Source organism: Triticum urartu, chromosome 7A (genome assembly GCF_056163025.1).
Source record: "Triticum urartu cultivar PI428250 chromosome 7A, HENAU_Tu73, whole genome shotgun sequence".
In the NCBI taxonomy this organism is placed as follows: Eukaryota; Viridiplantae; Streptophyta; class Magnoliopsida; order Poales; family Poaceae; genus Triticum; species Triticum urartu.
In genome coordinates this window covers 531,934,238-531,953,703 of record NC_141879.1, presented here as the reverse complement: position 1 = coordinate 531,953,703, position 19,466 = coordinate 531,934,238, and the positions used below count along the sequence as shown (strand labels likewise).

At 43.9% G+C, this 19,466-nt stretch overlaps 2 protein-coding genes and 1 long non-coding RNA gene across 4 annotated transcripts; 2 read left to right on the top strand and 1 right to left on the bottom strand.

The window, feature by feature from the left end:
* Positions 1–2,489: 2,489 nt before the first annotated feature.
* Positions 2,490–5,138, top strand: LOC125523397 (uncharacterized). The gene is made up of 3 exons (XR_007290212.2): positions 2,490–3,584; positions 4,193–4,275; positions 4,632–5,138. It is a non-coding gene; the product is annotated as an uncharacterized LOC125523397 (long non-coding RNA).
* Positions 5,139–7,384: 2,246 nt separating this feature from the next.
* Positions 7,385–11,880, top strand: LOC125523251 (initiator tRNA phosphoribosyl transferase family protein). Of its 2 annotated transcripts, none has more exons than XM_048688302.2 (7): positions 7,385–7,825; positions 8,167–8,330; positions 8,880–9,594; positions 9,714–9,811; positions 9,885–9,993; positions 11,012–11,071; positions 11,314–11,880. In XM_048688302.2, the coding sequence occupies exons 1-7, from the start codon at positions 7,513–7,515 to the stop codon at positions 11,481–11,483; spliced, it is 1,629 nt and encodes a 542-aa protein (XP_048544259.1). In that variant the 5' UTR covers positions 7,385–7,512; the 3' UTR covers positions 11,484–11,880. The 2 variants fall into 2 exon arrangements, with proteins under 2 accessions (XP_048544259.1, XP_048544258.1); XM_048688301.2 differs by having other exon boundaries at positions 9,708–9,811.
* A 3,676-nt stretch (positions 11,881–15,556) lies between these two features.
* Positions 15,557–17,833, bottom strand: LOC125521696 (small ribosomal subunit protein eS24z). The gene is made up of 4 exons (XM_048686752.2): positions 17,603–17,833; positions 17,346–17,516; positions 15,938–16,024; positions 15,557–15,827 (listed from the first exon to the last, which is right to left on the bottom strand). The coding sequence occupies exons 1-4, from the start codon at positions 17,726–17,728 to the stop codon at positions 15,798–15,800; spliced, it is 414 nt and encodes a 137-aa protein (XP_048542709.1). The 5' UTR covers positions 17,729–17,833; the 3' UTR covers positions 15,557–15,797.
* Between the last annotated feature and the right edge of the window lie 1,633 nt (positions 17,834–19,466).

Genomic DNA, 19,466 nt, shown 5'->3' with positions numbered 1-19,466 from the left:
AGTTTATGCGTTGCTTCGTAAGGGGCTGATTTGGATCCATATGTTTCATGCTATGGTTAGGTTTATCTTAATACTTTTGTTGTAGTTGCGGATGCTTGCAATAGAGGTTAATCATAAGTGAGATGCTTGTCCAAGTAAGGGCAGCACCCAAGCACCGGTCCACCCACATACCAAATTATCAAAGTACCGAACGTGAATCATATGAGCGTGATGAAAACTAGTTTGGCGATATTCCCATGTGTCCTCGGGAGCGCTTTACATCATATAAGAGTTTGTCTAGGCTTGTCCTTTGATACAAAAAGGATTGGGCCACCTTGTTGCACTTTATTTACTTTTGTTACTTGTTGCTCGTTATAATTTATCTTATCACAAAACTATCTGTTACCACTTATTTCAGTACTTGCAGAGAATACCTTGCTGGAAACCGCTTATCATTTTTTGCTCCTCGTTGGGTTTGACACTCTTACTTATTGAAAGGACTACGATAGATCCCCTATACTTGTGGGTCATCACTCCAGGGGGCCCACGAGGTAGGGGGCGCGCCCTAGGGGGGCAGGCGCGCCCCCCATCCTCGTGGACAGGTGGTGGGCCCCCTGGCCTTCATCTTTTGCAAGGATTTTTTATTATTTCCGAAAACTTGTTTTGTGAAGTTTCAGGTCATTCCGAGAACTTTTGTTTCTGCACATAAATAACACCATAGCAATTCTGCTGAAAACAGCGTCAGTCCGGGTTAGTTCCATTCAAATCATGCAAGTTAGAGTCCAAAACAAGGGCAAAAGTGTTTGGAAAAGTAGATACGATGGAGACGTATCACCGGGCAATTCACCGAACACCTTGTGGGCGAGGTGGGCGCAAGCCCGCCGGTGTACAGGCCCTGCGCGGGCGAAGCGCCGGAAAAGGTGTCGGGGCGGCGTCGGAGAGGCTGCCTTGGCGAACCCCTTCTTTTTCCTGGCGGGAGATGGTCTACCTAGCTGAGGCGGGCGGTGGTCGGCCCCGGGATCGGCAGGGTGGCGGCCGAGCGCGGGGGGGGGGGGGGGGGTAGGAGGTGAATCTGGGCGGATGGCTTGACTTTTCGCTTGTCAATGTGACCCCAGGAACGTTTTTCCCTTGCGACGGAGCCCCCGAGCGCCGGGCGCAAAAACGGGCCGAGTTGGCGGAATTCGGCGTCCTGGAGGCGCGACTGGACCGTTTTTTCGTCGCCGGCGCAAATAAACCGCCTGGGGAGGCCGTTCTGGGGGCGCGGCTGGAGATGCTCTAAACTTGACATTGGTGCTCGCATTATTCCGGGATTTATTTCAAGCTTCTGGCGATGTTCGTTCAGTGGGAGGAGACGTTCCGTCGACTGTGAGACACATGTGATGACTTCATAAAATCTTAAGATGTTATGCCGACTCAGCCTCTCGGAGGTGCTCACATGGGTAGGGGCATGCGTGCGTTCATAAAGGTGAGCGTATGCTCGTGTATGAAAGCGACTTTGATTGTATTGTGTTAAAGAAAACACATGTCTACATTTTTCATACGCATTGTACATTTTTTCTGTACATTAGGAACATTTTTTACACATGTTTAATATTTTCTTCAATGCATGATTAATATTTTTTTCCAGTATGTGATTTGATCTCTACTTTTTTCATAGATGTTGTACATTTTCATATAGATCTAAAACATTTTTTATAAATATTTCACATTTTTTAAATACATGTTTAGCAATTTAACAAAAGCATTATTTTAACATTGTATTTAAAAAATGTGATAATGTTTTAGAACATTATTTTAACAATAGTTTAGTAGCTAAACATGTATTTAAAGTGTTAACAAGTTTCAAATATGTGTTTGTAACATTATCATTAAACATATTTTATAAATACTTCACATTTTTAAATACATGTTTAGCTGTTAAAATATGTGTTAAGATTTTTTTATCATTAAGAAAATAAAAAATATATAATGTAAAATAAACATTCTTTAAATGCACTTTAGAACATTTTCTTAATGATACAAAAATCTTAACATTGCAACATTTCTTTTACATTGTACAATTTTCATTGTGAGAATGTCACAAACACATATTTGAAACTTGTTTAACACTTTTATTAAATGTAACATACATTTTTAATGTATAAATAGTTTGTATCACAGGAACATTTTTTTGCAACGTACAAACATTTTTTTAAATGTCACGAGTATTTATTTCAAAACGTGGGACATTTTCTAAATGTCAAAAAAAATCGTACACATGATTAACATTTCCTGCTTTTGTTGATTCACGTTGTACATTTTTCGTATACGTTACAAAGATATTTCAAATGCAAAATTGACATTTTTTTTAAATTTATGTTAAGTGTTTTTTTGTAATATATATTTATAGTATTTTTAAATTAAAAAAGCAAAAAGGATAAAGAAAATAAAAATGTGAATATAAAACAGAATTCTCTCCCTAATAATAAAGCATGGTTTGAGTTCTTAAGTATTATGGAAATAAACCCGTCGTCCACTATAGGCCGACCATAATAATAAGTGAAAAAAAAAGTCTCATATGCAGCCCCGTCGTTGACATCGCTATCGCGCACGAGAAGACGAGGGTTCCCTCTGCCCCGCCGCCACGCCCCCATCCTCCTCTCCCCGATTTCACCGGCGCCGGCGTGCTACCGTCTTCCTCCTCTCCCTCTCCGGCGCGCTCTACCCACCACTGCGGCGCCACAGACCACATGCTCCTCATGATGCGCCGCACGCGGGCGGCCACGTCTCGCCCGACCGTCCGCCCACACGCCTCCTCCTTTGGGGTCCGGCGAGCGGCATCGGCGGCCACGACGAATCGGCACGTGTGCGGCCACTCTGTTTCGGTTCAGGGGCTACAGACTATGCCGGATTGGCCACCGGCTCAAAGGGAACACGCGGACGTCCTGGTCCTGCTCCTCCCGACCAAGTTGATGTGGCGCGGGGCGGCGGCCTCAGAGCCTGCGGTGTACGCCTGTTGACGGGGCTCGGGGTGGCTGTGGCTGAATATCACATCTCCTCCTCTTGTCCTCATGCTCTCTGCTTTGTGTCATCTTATCTCTCCGATTCTTCTTTGGCCACATGTGCAGGTGTTTGAGGCAGGAGCGTTGATTAGCATCGGCGAAAGTACTCCGCCCACATCCTGTTTGATGTTATGCTATGACAGACTGGGAATTTTCAGATCCAACTCTTACTACTATTTAGATATTCAGAATGAAAAAACAAGTGTATCTGATGTCGGATCTGCACCTAAAACAAGTGTACATGATGTTCCAAGCTGTCCGTGATGATGGCCGAAGAGTAGGCGAGGGTCCACTGTTCATTTGATTTCGTGGGGATTATCCAGAACAATGCGATCTGGATTGAAGCCAATCCGATCCAGGTGAAACAGAAGTTGATAGATTATTCCGGAGACGAGGTGATATATATATCAAGCGGAAGTCTGTTTGTGTGACTCTGCCTGTATGTTGTCAAGTTGCAAATAGCCTGGTTTTATCAGTTGTTGCTTGATGAGAGACCAACTAGTTTATGCCTGACATTTGTGACTCTACATTTAATGCAGTACAATCGAGAGCTCACGGCATCAGGTACGCTTTAGATACAAAAACTCTCGCTCAGTTTAGTTCCCGTGGAGTGTTAAATTCTGGTGAACTATATTCGTTACAAATGGTAAGCTAAAGCAGATTTAAAAAGATGATAAATTTGCTCAAACCACGTTCAGTTTCAAAACTGACCTGAAGCTGCACTCAATGGCCCTATGGATCCTCTCTTTTAAAGAATCTACCTGTTTGTTGCCATTTTGTGGGACTTATAGGAAGAAGACATGAGGTGGAGTACTTCTTAAGATAATCCTACTCAATGCATACTAGAAATTGCTATTTGAAAAAGTTGTTCTGAAGTGACTCTTCAGGGCTTGGGAGGTTGTCAATTTTTGTGTACATGTTACTGTTGTATACTACTAATACAAATTTTGTAGTCTACAAGGGGTCTGCGGTACTTTCATAGTAGCGAATAAAGAATGAATCAAATGGGATTGATTTACTACTATACCTAAATTAGTTACATATATTGCATCTTGTGGATTAATTCTTGGTCAACTAGGTGTAGTTGATTTTTCAGTTTTGACACACACTTATCCATTTACATAATGTGGTCATATGTTTCATTTTGTGGCTAACCACGTGAAAGTATGTAGGTTCAAACCGATGCTGTGGCCAACACAGATAGTAGCAGTCAAGACAATGACTTTTTGGATGAAGAAGAGTGACTTCATGCAAGGTACTAACTTGATTCGTGAGGACTGCTACCATATGCACACAGAGTTGTTCAAGATTTTTTTTTTTTGAAGGTTGAACATTTCTCTTGGGAAGCAAATCTTGTGGCCCATGAGCTTGCTAGGGAAACCAAATTTACTTCTCCTTGAATTTTGTTGGATAATCCACCTAAATAGCATGTACCTTTATTAGTTAATGATGTAACAATCATTGAGTAATAGAAATACTTTTTTGTAAAAATAAACTTATTACTGGCATGGTGATTTTGCGAATTGATGGTTGAACTGAATACTTCGATTTTTTCCTTTTGGTCGATCGCCTAGCAGATATTTGTCTTACCTAACCTTTTGATGAAATCAGGAAATGAGTTCCAATATTGGTGTGACGAGTCCCTTGACTGAAGGAGGAGGAGGACGTCAAGGGAGGCATGAGCCGGCGGTGGCAGCATGAGCCATCACGACGCATCGCTGGGAGGCTCCGGGCGGGGGGCATGAGAGGTGTGACACAAGTGAGGAGGCGAACTAGAGAAGATGAGTAGATCGAGATGGATCATACAAGGATGAAGGGATGTTATAGAGCCGTTAGCCGACGGTGCTAATTTCCTGTGTGTGTCGATGTCGGTTGCCATGCAGTAAATGAAGAGTGCGTGTATGCCTGTGGCCCCTCCATTTTCATATTTGGAGTCCACACAGGCTGGGTGGCCGAGGGGAAGAGTGAGCGATTTTTTTGTTCCGTTTTCTTTGCCTGAGTAGGTGTCTGTGAGGACTCCTCCCCCCTTGGTGATTTTGGTGATGGTGGTGAGATGGTGGATTCTTTTTTTGCGGGATCGTTTAATATATATAGAAATTTTTCTGAGCTTCTATTTTACATGTGATGGTTCATAATTCCATATAGGCATCAGGGGTTGGGTCGTTGCATGCAGAATATGACCATATTCATATCTTCTTAAAACATATACCCCCTTCGTTCTTAAATATAAGTCTTCTTAAAAATTTAAATATAAACTATATACAAAGTAAAATGAATGAATCTATGTTTTAAAATATATCTATATATATATTTGTATGTTCATATATTTGTATGTAGTCCGTATTGAAATATCTAAGAAGTCTTATATTTAAAGACGGAGGAAGTATTTCATGTTTTCACTTTTCAGACATATGGATGGATAATGTCAGTGTTTCGAGAAAAAAAACAAGACAGTGGGCACCTACCTACCAAGTTTTTTTACGTGGACAATGCGAATGAGTTTTGCTCACACAACGTCAATTTTTTCTCCCGTTGCAACGCACGGATATATGTCTTAGTAAAAATAAAACAAGAAGTAACATGATGATGGGACGCTGTTACTGGGCCGGCTCAATACCTACTCCCTGCAGGCAGGCGAGCCGTGGTAGGACTCATAAGCAGGCGGCACACAGTTGCGCCCTTTTACCTCTAAGGGGACAGCGCATGACTCAAATCTCGGTTGGGCCAGTATGGAACTTGTACTACAGGCTAGAGATCTTGGCTCAAGTTAATTTCCCTTCTTCGTTTCGACACACCCTCCCTGTTTTATACTATATCTAGAGTCCTTCCTGCTATACTAGTCCCCATCATATTTTGGGTTAAAGTTTGACCACGTATTTGACTAGCAAAATATGAATGCATGTCACAAAAATTATATGTTGGATTCGTATCTGATTGTAGTTTCCAATGATATTAGTTTTGTTACATCTAACATATATTTTATTAGTTAAAATCACGGTCAAAATATGACCCAAAATATGAGGGGGGCTAGTAAACCAGGACAGAGGTAGATAAGGTGTATATAGAAGCTGGAGAGACGACAAATATATGACATCACAACTGGCTTCTAAGAGATGAACTTATGAGGCCGATAGTGTGTTTGACGAACCCTACACCACGGATGGTCTCTGAGCACATTGATGCAACTTCTGCTTGGTGGGAAGAAGACCATAGAATTTATTAGTGTTATATCTCTCGACGTGTGTGGCCTTCGGCAAAGGAAGAAACAGTGGAGCGTGAATGAGCCAAGTGTGAATCAATGGGTCTTCACCAACATGAACTTGTTACCCCATCTGGAGTTTACTTTGATGGCGGTAACCTTGTGGGTGATCTGGACAGCTATGCGTAAGGCGATTCATGTGGGGGGATGGGGGGCGGGGGGGGGGGGGGGGGGGGGGGTTCCAAATCCCCCTCTGAACACACCTTTTTGCCCAAAGATCCCTAGCTCATGCTAATGATTCCAAAAAAAGTTAATCAGATCGCTCAAGTAAGCCAAGTGCAACCGAAAAATTATATATGGCTTCCCTCTGCAGGGGACAAGGCAAAGGTAAATATAGGTACAACAGTTTCAACTTTCAAGGAACGAGGTATATGGGGTCATGTGAGTAGTGTGCCGAAATTACCATGGTGGATATTTAGGCACCTCGATGGTTCTTTCTCAAGGAATCAATGTTGATTAGATGCTTGAAAGTCTCACCTATAGGGAGGCCCTTGCCCTAGTGGACAGGGTCATGGTACATAGATTGCATATTACCTCTACTATCTCTCACTTGTCTAGGTCGAGCGACCAAATTTTAGCCACATAAAGCATTAGGCTGACTTGTTTTGGCTCTAAAAGTTGCATACGATCACAGATTAACTTCACCATGAAAGTTATTTGCCTTGTCGAGGCGAACAAATTTGCTTTCTGATGTATTTGAGGTCATCTTGAACGGGGAATCATGCAAGTGGTGTCAACAAAAGCCCATTTGAACTTGACATAACTCCAACGTCAGAACTCCGATTTGAGGAATCCTTGTATCCATCTCGGATAGGGCTATCCAACCGCAACCTCCAACCTTTAATTTGACTTCATATTTCAATAGGCTCGTGTCTTCTCGAGCCACATGATGATTCTCTAATATAATAAACTATATCCGATTAATCTCCCTAAAAATATCCAATTAATCACTGAAACTTACTGAGTTTTCCTTTTTAATAAAAAATCCTAAAATATCGTGAATTTCTGTTTACCTCGGAAAACAAATCTCTGTCGGACTGCCTTCACCTTACACTGTTTGATTAGCTCACGCTGTACTATATCCGAGTATCTGACGGTGGTAGCACTGACGAAATCCGCAGTAACAAAAAGGGCAAAGAGGCGGCGACGTGTGCCTGACACAGACCAAACCGGTAGTACCTCCGAGTCCCAGCCGCCACTCTGCCCCGGAACCAGAGCCCGCATCTTCTCCCCATGGCGGCGGCGGCGTCAGAGCACGCGGCCGAGGAGGGGACGATGAGCATCTACAAGGCGGCGAGGCGCATCAAGCGGCGGGAGAGCACCCTGTACAACGCGCTGCGGAGCGTGGCCGACGACGCGGCCTTCGTGGCCGAGATCGCGGCGCTGTGGCCGACCCTGCCGCTGGTCGCCAACCTCCGGTGCGGCCTCTGGTACGCGCAGCCGCGCTCCCTCGCCGCCACCTGCTACTTCAAGTCCACCGACGGCCACGCCGGCAACTGGGCCTTCTCCACCGCCCGCCTCAATCTCCACCTCGCCCTCCTCGCCGGTATGTATATGCATCTCGCTCCCTCCCTTCGTTACACAACTTGTACTGGTAAGTATAGTGGTGCGTATCCAGAAGTAGGAGTTCGAAGAAAATTTGTTTCTCTGAATCATTAATAATTCAATTTCGTTCGCTTGGGGTTAATTCAAATAGTCCACTGCCAAAAAAGTGTGAATATGAGTGCAGATATGCTCATCATGTGAACTCCTCAACTATTGCGTATACAGGGCCATAATGTTGAAGATGTTTTTGGCGACAATGGAATGGCGAGTGCAATATGCCTGAACTTTAGGGGATTTAGCTTAAGTTGAGCCTAATTTGTTTTGTTGTTATCATTTGAGCAGGGGAAAGAGGAGGATGCATAATAGTTGATTCAACAAGGAAAGGGAAACGATTTCCAGATAGCATGGCAAAGACAATACCCATTTGGTGCTGCGTTCTCAATCGAGCCATTCAGAGGCATCGACTGCGGGCTATCAACCAAGGTAGCGGATTGAATTCCGAAATGGTTCGTATATGGATTGCTTCGATTTATTAGAATATGCATGTATATCCTGCTAATGTCCACTTGTGAGCATTTTCTTTACCCCGATGCTTTGCCATTGCTATATTTGAAATTTGTAAGGTAGACCATGCCTGTTTTGGCATTATCCTTATATTAAGTTACTGTCTAGGAGCAAGCTATTACTCCCTCCGTTCCGAATTACTTGTCGCAGATATGGATGTATCTAGATGTATTCTAGTTCTAGATACATCCATTTCTGCGACGAGTAATTTGGAACGGAGGGAGTATTAGTTTATTACTCTAGAAAACTACATGGCAAAATAAGGGCAGCAGTGCTAATTTCATGATTTAACATGGCATCCACTTCACTATCAACATTGCTATTTGGGATGAAATCACAACTCACAACCGTATATTGTAGTTTAGTCGCAGTATATCTTCCTTTTCTGTTATTTGAGCCTTTGTTTCCATGTTGCGGATTGTTCTTTCTGCAAGAAGAATATAATTATGTGTTCACTTGTTCTCACAATGTTCCATAATTTTGTCTGTCAGTCAGCTGTTGTATCAAACGGGGATGCTGAAGAGTACTCTGGTTCATCAAACTGGGATAGCTCAGTTCATCTTCCTGTATGGGTTCTGGAAACTGAGAGAAATGCAATAGAGGGGCGTATTGAAGAATGGGTGGACCTATTTGAATCTTGTGGTGCAGACATTCATTCTCTTGCATTAGGTTTGCAAAAACCACTCCGTCCACTGTGGATATCACAAAATACACGTATATGGTTGAATGAAGTACCAGATCATCAGTTATGGGACTTCACTCCCATCATATTAGTTTCAGCATCTGCATCTGGTACAGTGGCTACACAAAGAACGGCGTCAGAATTCAGCTGGCGCTATATTCCTGGTGCAGGAGATGATGAAGAGAGTTGGGCACGTGGTCTAACTCCTACATTATTCTGGAAGCATTCGTATGATCTACTTGATGGTGGACCAGATCTTTGTAATCAGTTAGTTGCCGACATCGTTGAAAAGGATAGGGTTTACCGTGCACAGAGGGGTGAACATTCTCCACAAGTTATAGTTAAGCATATAAAGTGCTCAAGCCATGGACAAGAATCATACACGGGAGATCATACAATTATCACACAACCTATGAACTCGAACCCTTCTACTCTTGCTCCAGCAAATACACAGTACTCCAATGATGGTCATGTAGTCTTCTGGATTGGGACATCAAACATTGCAGTAGCATCTACCATGCAAGGTATACTGATTAACTGTGCAACATCTTTAATAGTGTTGTTCATTTAGGAATAAAAATTAGTTGACATAGCAAAGAACCTTAATGATAGTGTTTTTGATGTCCCTTTTATGTAGTTGCAGATGGCTTGGCTGATATGGATTGCATACTGAACTGTGACAGCACATCAAGATTGCCTTCTAATTCATCAGAAGATTCTTACCTTGAACTACCTATTGTGGTTAGTGATATTGTTTTTACCCTTTGTGTTTCCTTTTTATTCAGACATCAACATCTATATTTCCGTTTTGCAGGATTCCAAGGATGAACGATTTTCTTTGTTGAAAAATCTTCCCAAAGCAGTTAGCTTTGCAAAGAATAATCTAATCGCAAGGAGAAAAATGCTGCTATGTTGTCAAAGTGGTGAGTTGACAAAGTTCACCTACCAAAAGGAAATATTGCATGCACTTCCCTTGTACCGTGTAGAAAACTATACCATTTGTGAACACGTTATTATAGCAGCATTTTTCAAAATACCAGCATCCTTATTTCAAAGGTTGAGTGCACACATGACCACTAAACTCTAAAACCAGACAAATCTAATTTTCAACTATCCAAACTGGGCAGAATCATCCCCCCCCCCCCCCCCCCCCCGGATCGCTTCAGTTTTGACTATTTCAAAGTGTGTCTAGATGTCTTACCGCCTATTTTTCTTCCATGTGAGCTCTGCATCATCGCTTGTGTTTAGTGGAAATTTCAGGGAAACTAGTTTAGTCCCAAAATTTTCTAGATTGAAAACATTTTGTCATATTTATAGTTTTATTTTTTATTCTTTTGAACTTGGAAAATCAGGAGGAAATACATTTTTAACTTTGGGGGTTTGTTTTCTAAATTTGTTAAATTATAGAAGACCTCACTCTTATGTATTTTCAAGCTTTTTTTGAATGATCTGGAGGTACTGTGGCAGACAGCATCGGCAGCATGTCATCTAAAACCACTTTGAAGTAGTCAAAACCAGTACTCTACCTTGTTTTCAGCACTGAGGGTTATATTTATCCAGTTCTAGAGTTTAGGGTAGTCAGACAGTTTAGGGATGCAAAATACACCTCCCTCCCCCCTCTTTTTTTTATAAATAATCCTTTTTGGGTCCGTCGGTGGAGAAAGTGCGCTAGAGTGGCTCCCTTTGCCGGCTGTTAAATGGTGCCATGCCAATGTTCATTGGCCACGCCACAGACCATGATGTGGCCCCATTGAGTTAACTTTAGACTCCCATGGTGGCAAGTAAATGCCACATCACCGAGTGTCGTGTGACAACCACAAGTCAGTTTTGGTAATATGTTAGGGTGGGCATTATTTGATCAATATTTCTTCGAAAAACGTTATTTAGCAAAAAGTTTGTCTATTCCTGTTAGCTTAACTCTTTTTTTACCTGCCCTTTCAGGAGAAGATATAAGCATTTGTGTGGCTTTGGCAATAATCACACGGTTATTCAATGACACTGGTAAGCATAATCATGAGTGTAATTATAATTATGGGTTTCAAGAGTAAATAGGAGTTCTGTTCTTATTTATCCGCATAGCTGCATGACATACAAATTTATTTTTCTTCGCTCATTTCTAACCATGGATAACCATAATGCAATCAATTTTTTTTAATACTAGGTAGGTGCTCTGTAGAACTATATATACTTCGAATAAGTCATGTCTATTCATCTTGAACTAATCAGTATGTATTTATCTCAAGGGTGCTTCGACTGCGGCGAATCTTTTATGAGAAGAGACATCACCAAGTTAGAGATGAGGAAGAGGCTGGTGTTCATTTGCAAATACGCCGTTAATGCGCGGCCATCTAGGGGAAACTTGAGGCAGGTCTATGGTTTTCTATGCAACGAAAAGGAACAGCTGCCCCATTAGTTCTGTGGATAAATGCATCCGATCAGGCATTCGTTCTGATCAGTTGCCACAGAATAGTCAGGTTTGGGCCTGTAGTTGATTCTTGTGTGCTCTTCATTCTCCAATGATCTTCTAGTGTCTGACCAATTAATGATTACTAGTTGTCCTTGGAATAGCTCAAGCAACACCGTCCAGATGGACCCCATACTGATCAACATTTCTTCATTTGAATGAAAATCAGTTAGAGACAGTTATGTACTGGCAACAGCCAAATACCCAAGTGACTTTTTGAACCGACTTTTATACTTGTGAGAGAGCTTGTAATGATGGAGCCACAGTTTTGGGTTGGTTTATCTTGACGATGTAACATTATTTGCACCAACTCCTAATCCCACAGACATTCATTTTATTTGTTCTTCGAGCCTGTACTGCTGTTTTTACAGTTATATGGTTGGAAACCTCTCAGAAAAAGAAAGGGTATATGGTTGGGAAACTCGGCCTAGCATATCAAAATGTGAAGTGCTCGTCTTGAATCTAATACTCCTTTTGTCCACAAATGTAAGAAACTGTCGAAATGTCTTATATTTAAGAACAGACGGTGTGCTAGTGTGGAAAGAAAGCTCGGAGGAAGTGTGTCCTAAGCAATACCTTGTGCAAAGGCTTGTGACGAATTGAGCAATTTAACACGTTGATGATGTTGCACTGGATTGTGATCGGGTTTATAGGGTTTATAGTCGTATATGTACATACAAATTGATACATAAATCTGAGATGTGAAAAACTTAACAATATTAGATAGAAACCTTGAATACATTGATGAATGATGACAATGGTGCAGCCGAGGTCATAAGATGAGTCAATACATGACGTCTTATGTAGTAGAGGATCATCTGTCAAAGGAGATTTTGCAGATAATTTAGCAAGATGGGCTTGGCTTATCAGAACGGATAGAATAATTCCTTGGGCTTGGTTACTCTGCTCCGAATTTTTAAGAACCCTTTGAGAAGGCGTTCAAGGGGTTCTCAAATGAAACATAAAAGTAAAAACGTCCATTTTATGAAGGTTTTATTTTCTGTAATCATTTACTCTATCCCTAATATAAAAACCTTTTTCAAGCTAGGACGGATGGAGTAGGTGTTAATGTAAACGAAATGTAGTAGTGGCTCGATGGAAGCCTAGAGTCTTCAGTTGATCCAGTACATGGGATGTATATCCCATTCTCAAATGATCTATTATTCTGCTAATAAAGGGTTGACAGATGGTACAAGTCTAGAGGCGATGATCAGAGAGGTACGAATATTATGAGGAGGTAACAAACCAGTTATATCACGAAAACACTTAATTAGTAGCATCCTCACTGGGGTCACAAATACATACGCAAGATTGGCCTGGAATACATGATGTATGCTTTGCCATTGTCAACGATACGGGAAGTGGAAAATTTCTCAAAGCAAATATTTGGAAGGATAAACACTACTCCCTCCGTTGTTTCAATGTTTATAGTTCAAAATGCTTAATGAAATACATAAAGTACATGATTTGGAGTAAAATACAGAAAGTTGAGATTATCGCTTAGTTAAATCAAATATTTTCAATGTTTATAGTTCAAAATGCTTAATGAAATACTCCCTCTGTTTCATAACGAACTGCATATAGATTTTTTGAAAAATCACTTTACAAACTTTGATCAAGTTTATGAAAAGAACTATTTGTATCTACAATATCAAATATATATATTTTTTGAAACGGAGGCAAAAGATTTGCCTCATCCATTAAATAAGCAGAAGAGAGTTACCCAGTTAATTAATGAAAAACCGGGCGAAAACCATAACAAACCGCTGAGCGGCACACATAAGATACCCACACACGCCACTCCAAAGAGGGCCTCGTCGAGACAATACAACGATGTTATCGTCATCACTTCTTCCCTAAAGGCGTCATCGCCATCCCAAACTCTGAGAAACGACTCCGACTTCGCCAAAGACGATCGTCGAACCAACCCACACTGAAAATGATGTGTGTAATCACATGAAGATCCGCACCAAACCTCAGCCACCGCGACGAGACAGCAGAGCTGCGACACCAACAGGAAGCTACGAAGAAGAACCAGGCAAGGCTGGCGTCGTGGAAGATCACCGAACGGACCACCTGCTACCCGTCATCGTACACCACAGGGCCCCGCCACCGCAGCTTCAACTTCAAAGCACCAAACCAGCCGAGGCCATCCCACGAACATGCCGAAGAAGAGCCGATTACCTCAACCAAAGCCACGTCTCCTACATCGTTCCCCGTGACACCGTTGCCACAGAAGCCTCAGCGCCAACTTCATCACCTCCGGTCCCGCTTGCCAATGTCCAGCTACAAAGATGAAGCCCTCGAGAGGGGATACGACGCCAAGACGCCGCCATCATCCGATCGCTCAGGATCTAGGGTTTCCCCCGAAGCTGTAGCAACGGCTGGATCCAACATGGGAAGGGTGCAATAGCAATGCGACGATGCCTCCAAGAAGGTCTACGGCGCCCAAGGTCGCCGCCATCGCCGGTCAAAGGCCCATGGCCGAGACAGGGTTTTCACCCAAGCTACTAGCACCAGCACGTCAATCCAGCATCGACAAGACCACCAGCCACAACCTCCCACGAACAAGTAAGTCGATGAAGAAGAACCGAGCAGCCACCGGAGCAAACCGCACCTCGCGGAGACAATCGGAGAGCCGCCGGCTAGATCAGTCCACGGCCGGCCAGAACCAGTGCCACCGGACGCAGCACGAGCCTCCACACCCTGCACAGCACCATGCCAGCAAGGAACGAGCGCCGCCCGAGGCCGAGAACCACCGCGGTTCTCAGCCACAGCCCTGGACCAGGCACACCGACGCGCAGATCCTCGTGCACGCCGGAAGCCGCAGACATCAGATCCTCTGCATCTGCAGCCCCCCTGCTTCGAAGACGACCGATTCGCCGGGCACACCGCCCTGCGCCCGCCTCCCACGCCTCGGACCTCAGCGCACCCAGAACTGCGCCTGGGCGCTAGATCCGACAAACATGCCTCCCGCGCCAGAACCTCCACCTCCAGCCGCCCCTTGCTGCCCGCCGATGCACCTCGCTGCAGGCCTCCACTTGCTTGCGCCACGCAGCCGCACTTCTACAGTTCCTCGACCTCCACCCATCAGCGGCGCCCATAGCCGTCGCCGGAGCCGCCAGATCCGCCGCACAAGACTCGCCTTGGACCTCCACGAGCTAGCGCCACCGAGAGCCCCTGCGCTCGCGCCGCGCCGGCCGGCGCGGCCTCGTCACCACGCCACAGACGCGAGCACCCTCGCCAACGCAAGGACCCCTGCCGATTCGAGCGGCCCGCGCCACCCAAATCCGAGCGAGGAGGGAAGGGCCCCGCCGCCGCCGACGCTGCCCGAGCTTTGCCCGGCGACGCCCTCTAGCGGCGGCGAGGGGAGGAGGAATAGGGGCTGTGGCGCTGGCGGCAGCGGCGGGAATTATGAATCTACATATTATGATGATTCTAATGATATGTTTGGCATTCTACATGTAAATATTTTCTGCACAAACTTACTTAGTTTGTGATGTTTGACTTCTCAAAAATAGTCGTGGTCCTGTTTGGTCGTTTTTTTCCTTTTTAATACTCCCTCGTCCCTTTAGTATAAAAATTGTATTTGTTCCCTTGGTCCCTTTAGTATAAAATTGTATTAGAGTTGAGACACTTATTTTAAGACAAAGGCAGTATGAGATTGCAAGCTAAGAACTATAACGAGTTTTTTCAGAGGTCTCCAACGTCGAGATGCACATTTTTGTTCCGTCAAGAGGCAGAATTGTTTCTCAGCTTAGATAGGCTCTTGTTTTGTAGGTGGTGCCTTTCTTTTGACTTTGCGGGTGTGGTGTCATGGTAAGTTCAATTCTGCCTTCTATAAAGCTACCGTACACCCAGACATACTCCAGGAAGAAAAAAAAAAAGACATGCTAGAGTAGCTCCAATGCCCCCTAAACAGAACTTGAAATCACTAAAAAAGAGATCCGCTAGAGTTGCTCCAATGACACCTAACCAGAACTTGAAATCGCTCGTAAGAAATCATTCCATTGCGCAACATGGAAACATTCAAGGGGGAAATAACCCACAATGCATTTTGACTGATCAATGGCCGAAACCAAGAACAACGACAACCAGGTGTATATGATAGTCTGACAAGTTCCTCAAAATCATAGCATAAGATACTACAAAATGCCTCTTAACATACCAGGAGATGACATAAATGACAAAGTCTTTTCTAGTTATAATTAAGCACTCAGCAACATTGCCACAGGGATACCGTCCTAAACCAAGCAAAGGCCCTTACTTCTTCTTCGCATCTCCGGCCTTGGTCTGCAAAAAATGACACAACAGAAAATATAGTTTGGTCAACATGTTTAACAAAGAGAGCATATTCAAGTTCAACTTGAACTAGATGTGAGAAATGCTGTATTAAAACTGACCTTCTTCACACCACGGATCTTCTTGGTCCTGTTTTTCCTTTCCTTGATCTGCTTTCGTGACTTCTCCACCTTTGTAGCAAGACCGTTCTGACAAGATGCAAAGATATTAGCAATTCCAGACATAGAAAGAGGACCATACAATGTCATTGAAAACAACAAATATATACTATAGAGCACCACGTTGCACCTTCTATGGAAGATACATGTTCAATGTCAAGCTTGGGTACAGATCACAAAAGATGCATGAAAATAACCACTATATGATGAAATTGTAAATATAGCCTGCTAGGCACTACTATACAGCAGCAAGCAAGAATCTAGTAATAGTCACATGGAAATTTATCCAAGTAAAGTCTTCCACTATTAAAGCTGTTTAGGTCAGTTTAGAAGCTAAGCCAAAATTCCAATTGTAATGAACTAATATGATGTGCAACTCTGACTCGCTGAAGGTGACTGCAACGCAACCCACAATAGCAAAACAAAGAAGTACCACACCTTAAAAGAAAGACGTATACAAACATTTATACTCAATTGTGAAATCATCTTTACTAGCACCTTTTCATATCAACAACATAATTGGGCTACATAAAGTACAAAACTAACGGAAACAAGTTACACCCCATATCAATAATGGTAGGGATGCGACTTCAACCATCTCTACATCCAAATGTGAACTTCAACAATTCGGAGGACTACAACTGCTAACAAGGCAAACACATAATTTGGTCGGATACACATTAAGCTTGCCAGCAGCACCATCATGGTAACCACAACAAGGCTTGTGCACAAACAAACCCTTGGTTAAACAGCTTATGTATCGCCCCAGTATATTCATCAGTTACACATGACTGATAGGTAATGACTTATAGAAGATCATTATACTCAATTTGCAAGACAATATGCCATTCTTAGCGCCATTTCAACCTAACAGCCAATTTCGTTCAAGCTATGGGATGGGTTTGGGACTTAACCTGACAAACACTGATGGATTAGAAAGGGTTAACTTTATCCTGGAAGGACATGGGGGTAACTTAACCTGACAATAGCATTCAAACCTGCAAACTGAGGTTTGAGCAAACAAACCAAAAGGTCACCCACAGAACGAGTCGTTCCAAATTATAGTTTCCTACCACTAACTCACTTAATCTAGCAAACAGTAACTTCTGCTAATCAGGCCACTTCCAAAACACAAAATGGAAGCAAATCTAGCTTTCTAACTCGAATCAAAAGAAACCTAAGTGAGCAGCATAAAATTCACCGAGACTAAGAAGCCTCAGTTAGATCAATACAAATCACTACATCTCGACCCATGGGTGAGCACAGCGCAAACAAATACTAGCGCACATCTAGACGAGAGGACACAACTAAGCTCAATGTGAAGAAGAAACGAGGGAGAACCGATCCGTACCCTGATGAGGCGGTACTTGGGCTCGAACTTCTTGGCGGACTCGAGGTTGTCGTAGATGAGACCAAACCCGGAGGACTTGCCGCCTCCGAAGTGGGTGCGGAACTTGAACACGAAGATGCAGTTGGGGTCCTTGACCTCGTACACCTTGGCGAGCCTCTCCTTGAGCTCCGCCTGCGCACAAGCACACGAGCGCTTCAGAAACGACGACGAAATGCAACGGAACCAAGGAACGAGAGGAGGGGGGCGAGATCTCAGACCTTGGAGACGTTGGCGCGGCCGGGGTGGATGACCTCGAGCACGAACTGCTTGCGGGCGAGCAGGCGGTTGGTCATGAACTTGCGGGTGCGGAGGGTGACCGCCGTGGTGGTCTTGGCGTCCGCCATGGCTGATTCGACCTCGCTTCGCGGTGGGCTGACTGCGGAGGAGGTGGCGGCGGCGGCGGCGGCGCGAGGGGGAGGAAAGCGGGGGTAGCAGGGAGGGGAGGGAGGGGCGGCTGAGCATATATATATATATATCTTGTGAAACCCTAGGGAGTTAATCGTTTCCTACGTGGGCCGAGTTGGACTCTTCGGAGCCCATTTTCGTGCTTGCTGGGCCTTCACTATCTCCCGAATTTGTTAAAGAATTGTTTTCTCCAGTATAAAAAGGCCCAGGTAACTAGGGCGGAGCTCAACTGGTCCTTGGCAGCCCAGCCCAGCAGAAAATAAGGAAGGATGATAGAAAAACTATGAAATCACTAATTAAGGAGTACTCGTTGCAAAGAACACTCCATTTTCTTAGGTCGCGACAGGTGACGCACATGCAGCGCGCCACTTGTCGCAACCTGGAAGTTTTCCCTTTTTTGTAGATCCGTTTATTCAAAACGTTTTATCTCTTAAACCGTGCGTCCAAATCTTGAACCGTTTTCATCATTGGATTCCTCGCGTCGAGATCTTCAAAACTGGATCTCATGTTGATAGGTTTTGACGAACTTTTTTTTCATGGAAAAAACCGGACGAAAAAAACCGGGCGAAAAAACCGAACCGGGAGCATGGTTTTTTCCCTTTCCGGAAGAGGCACGCCCGTGCCTCTCGCGAAATCACAACCGTGCCTCTTGTGAAAGCAAAACCGTGACTCTCGTGGAAGGAAAAAAAACAGAAAACGCGTTTTTTCCCGTTTCTGAGAGGCACGGCGTGACTCTCGCGAAGGCACAACCGTGCCTCTCGCGAAGCAAAACCGTGACTCTCGCGAAAGAAAAAAAAACAGAAAACGTGTTTTTATCCCTTTCCTAGAGGCACGGCCATGACTTTCGCGAAAGCACAACCGTGCCTCTCGCGGAAGCAAAACCGTGACTCTCACGAAAGAAAAAAAAACAGAAAACGTGTTTTGTTTTTTCCTTTCCTAGAGGCACGGTCGTGACTTTCGCGAAAGCACAACCGTGCCTCTCGCGGAAGCAAAACCGTGACTCTCACGAAAGAAAAAAAAAACAGAAAACGCGTTTTGTTTTTCTTTTTTCCGAGAGGCACGGCTGTGACTCTCGCAAAAGCATAACCGTGCCTCTCGCGGAAGCAAAACCGTGACTCTCGCGAAAGAAAAAAAACAGAAAACGCGTTTTTTTTCGTTTTCGAAAGGCACGGCCGTGACTCTCGCTAAAGCACAACCGTGCCTCTCGCGGAAGAAAAAACGTGACTTTCACGAAAGGAAAATAAAAGAAAACGCGTTTTTTCGCGCAAATTTTTTTTTCAATTTTTTTGATCGAAAAGCTAAGAAAGACCGGGGGAAAACCAAAACGTCGAAAAAACCCGGAGAAAAAACCGTTTAAAAAGCCGAAAACGCGTGCGAAAAAATAATAAAAAAACAAAATCTGAAGGAAGCATCCAGAGCGCGACACGTGACGAATGGCTGAGAGCGCGCCAAGTGGCGCTGATCGTTGCGAGGCTCCCGAAGGAGCGCTCGTTAACTAGTTGCTCCCGAAAAACTAACTTTGTGAAAATCGCAGACACTCTTTTTACGATCTGGTTTGCTAGGAGGCAAGCTATCCATGAAGGCATATTCCAAAGCCCCGGAGCAACTCATGTGTTTATAAACCGTTTCATCTCTGAGCTTAAAATAATCAAGGAACCGCCCGCGGGTGGTAGAGCT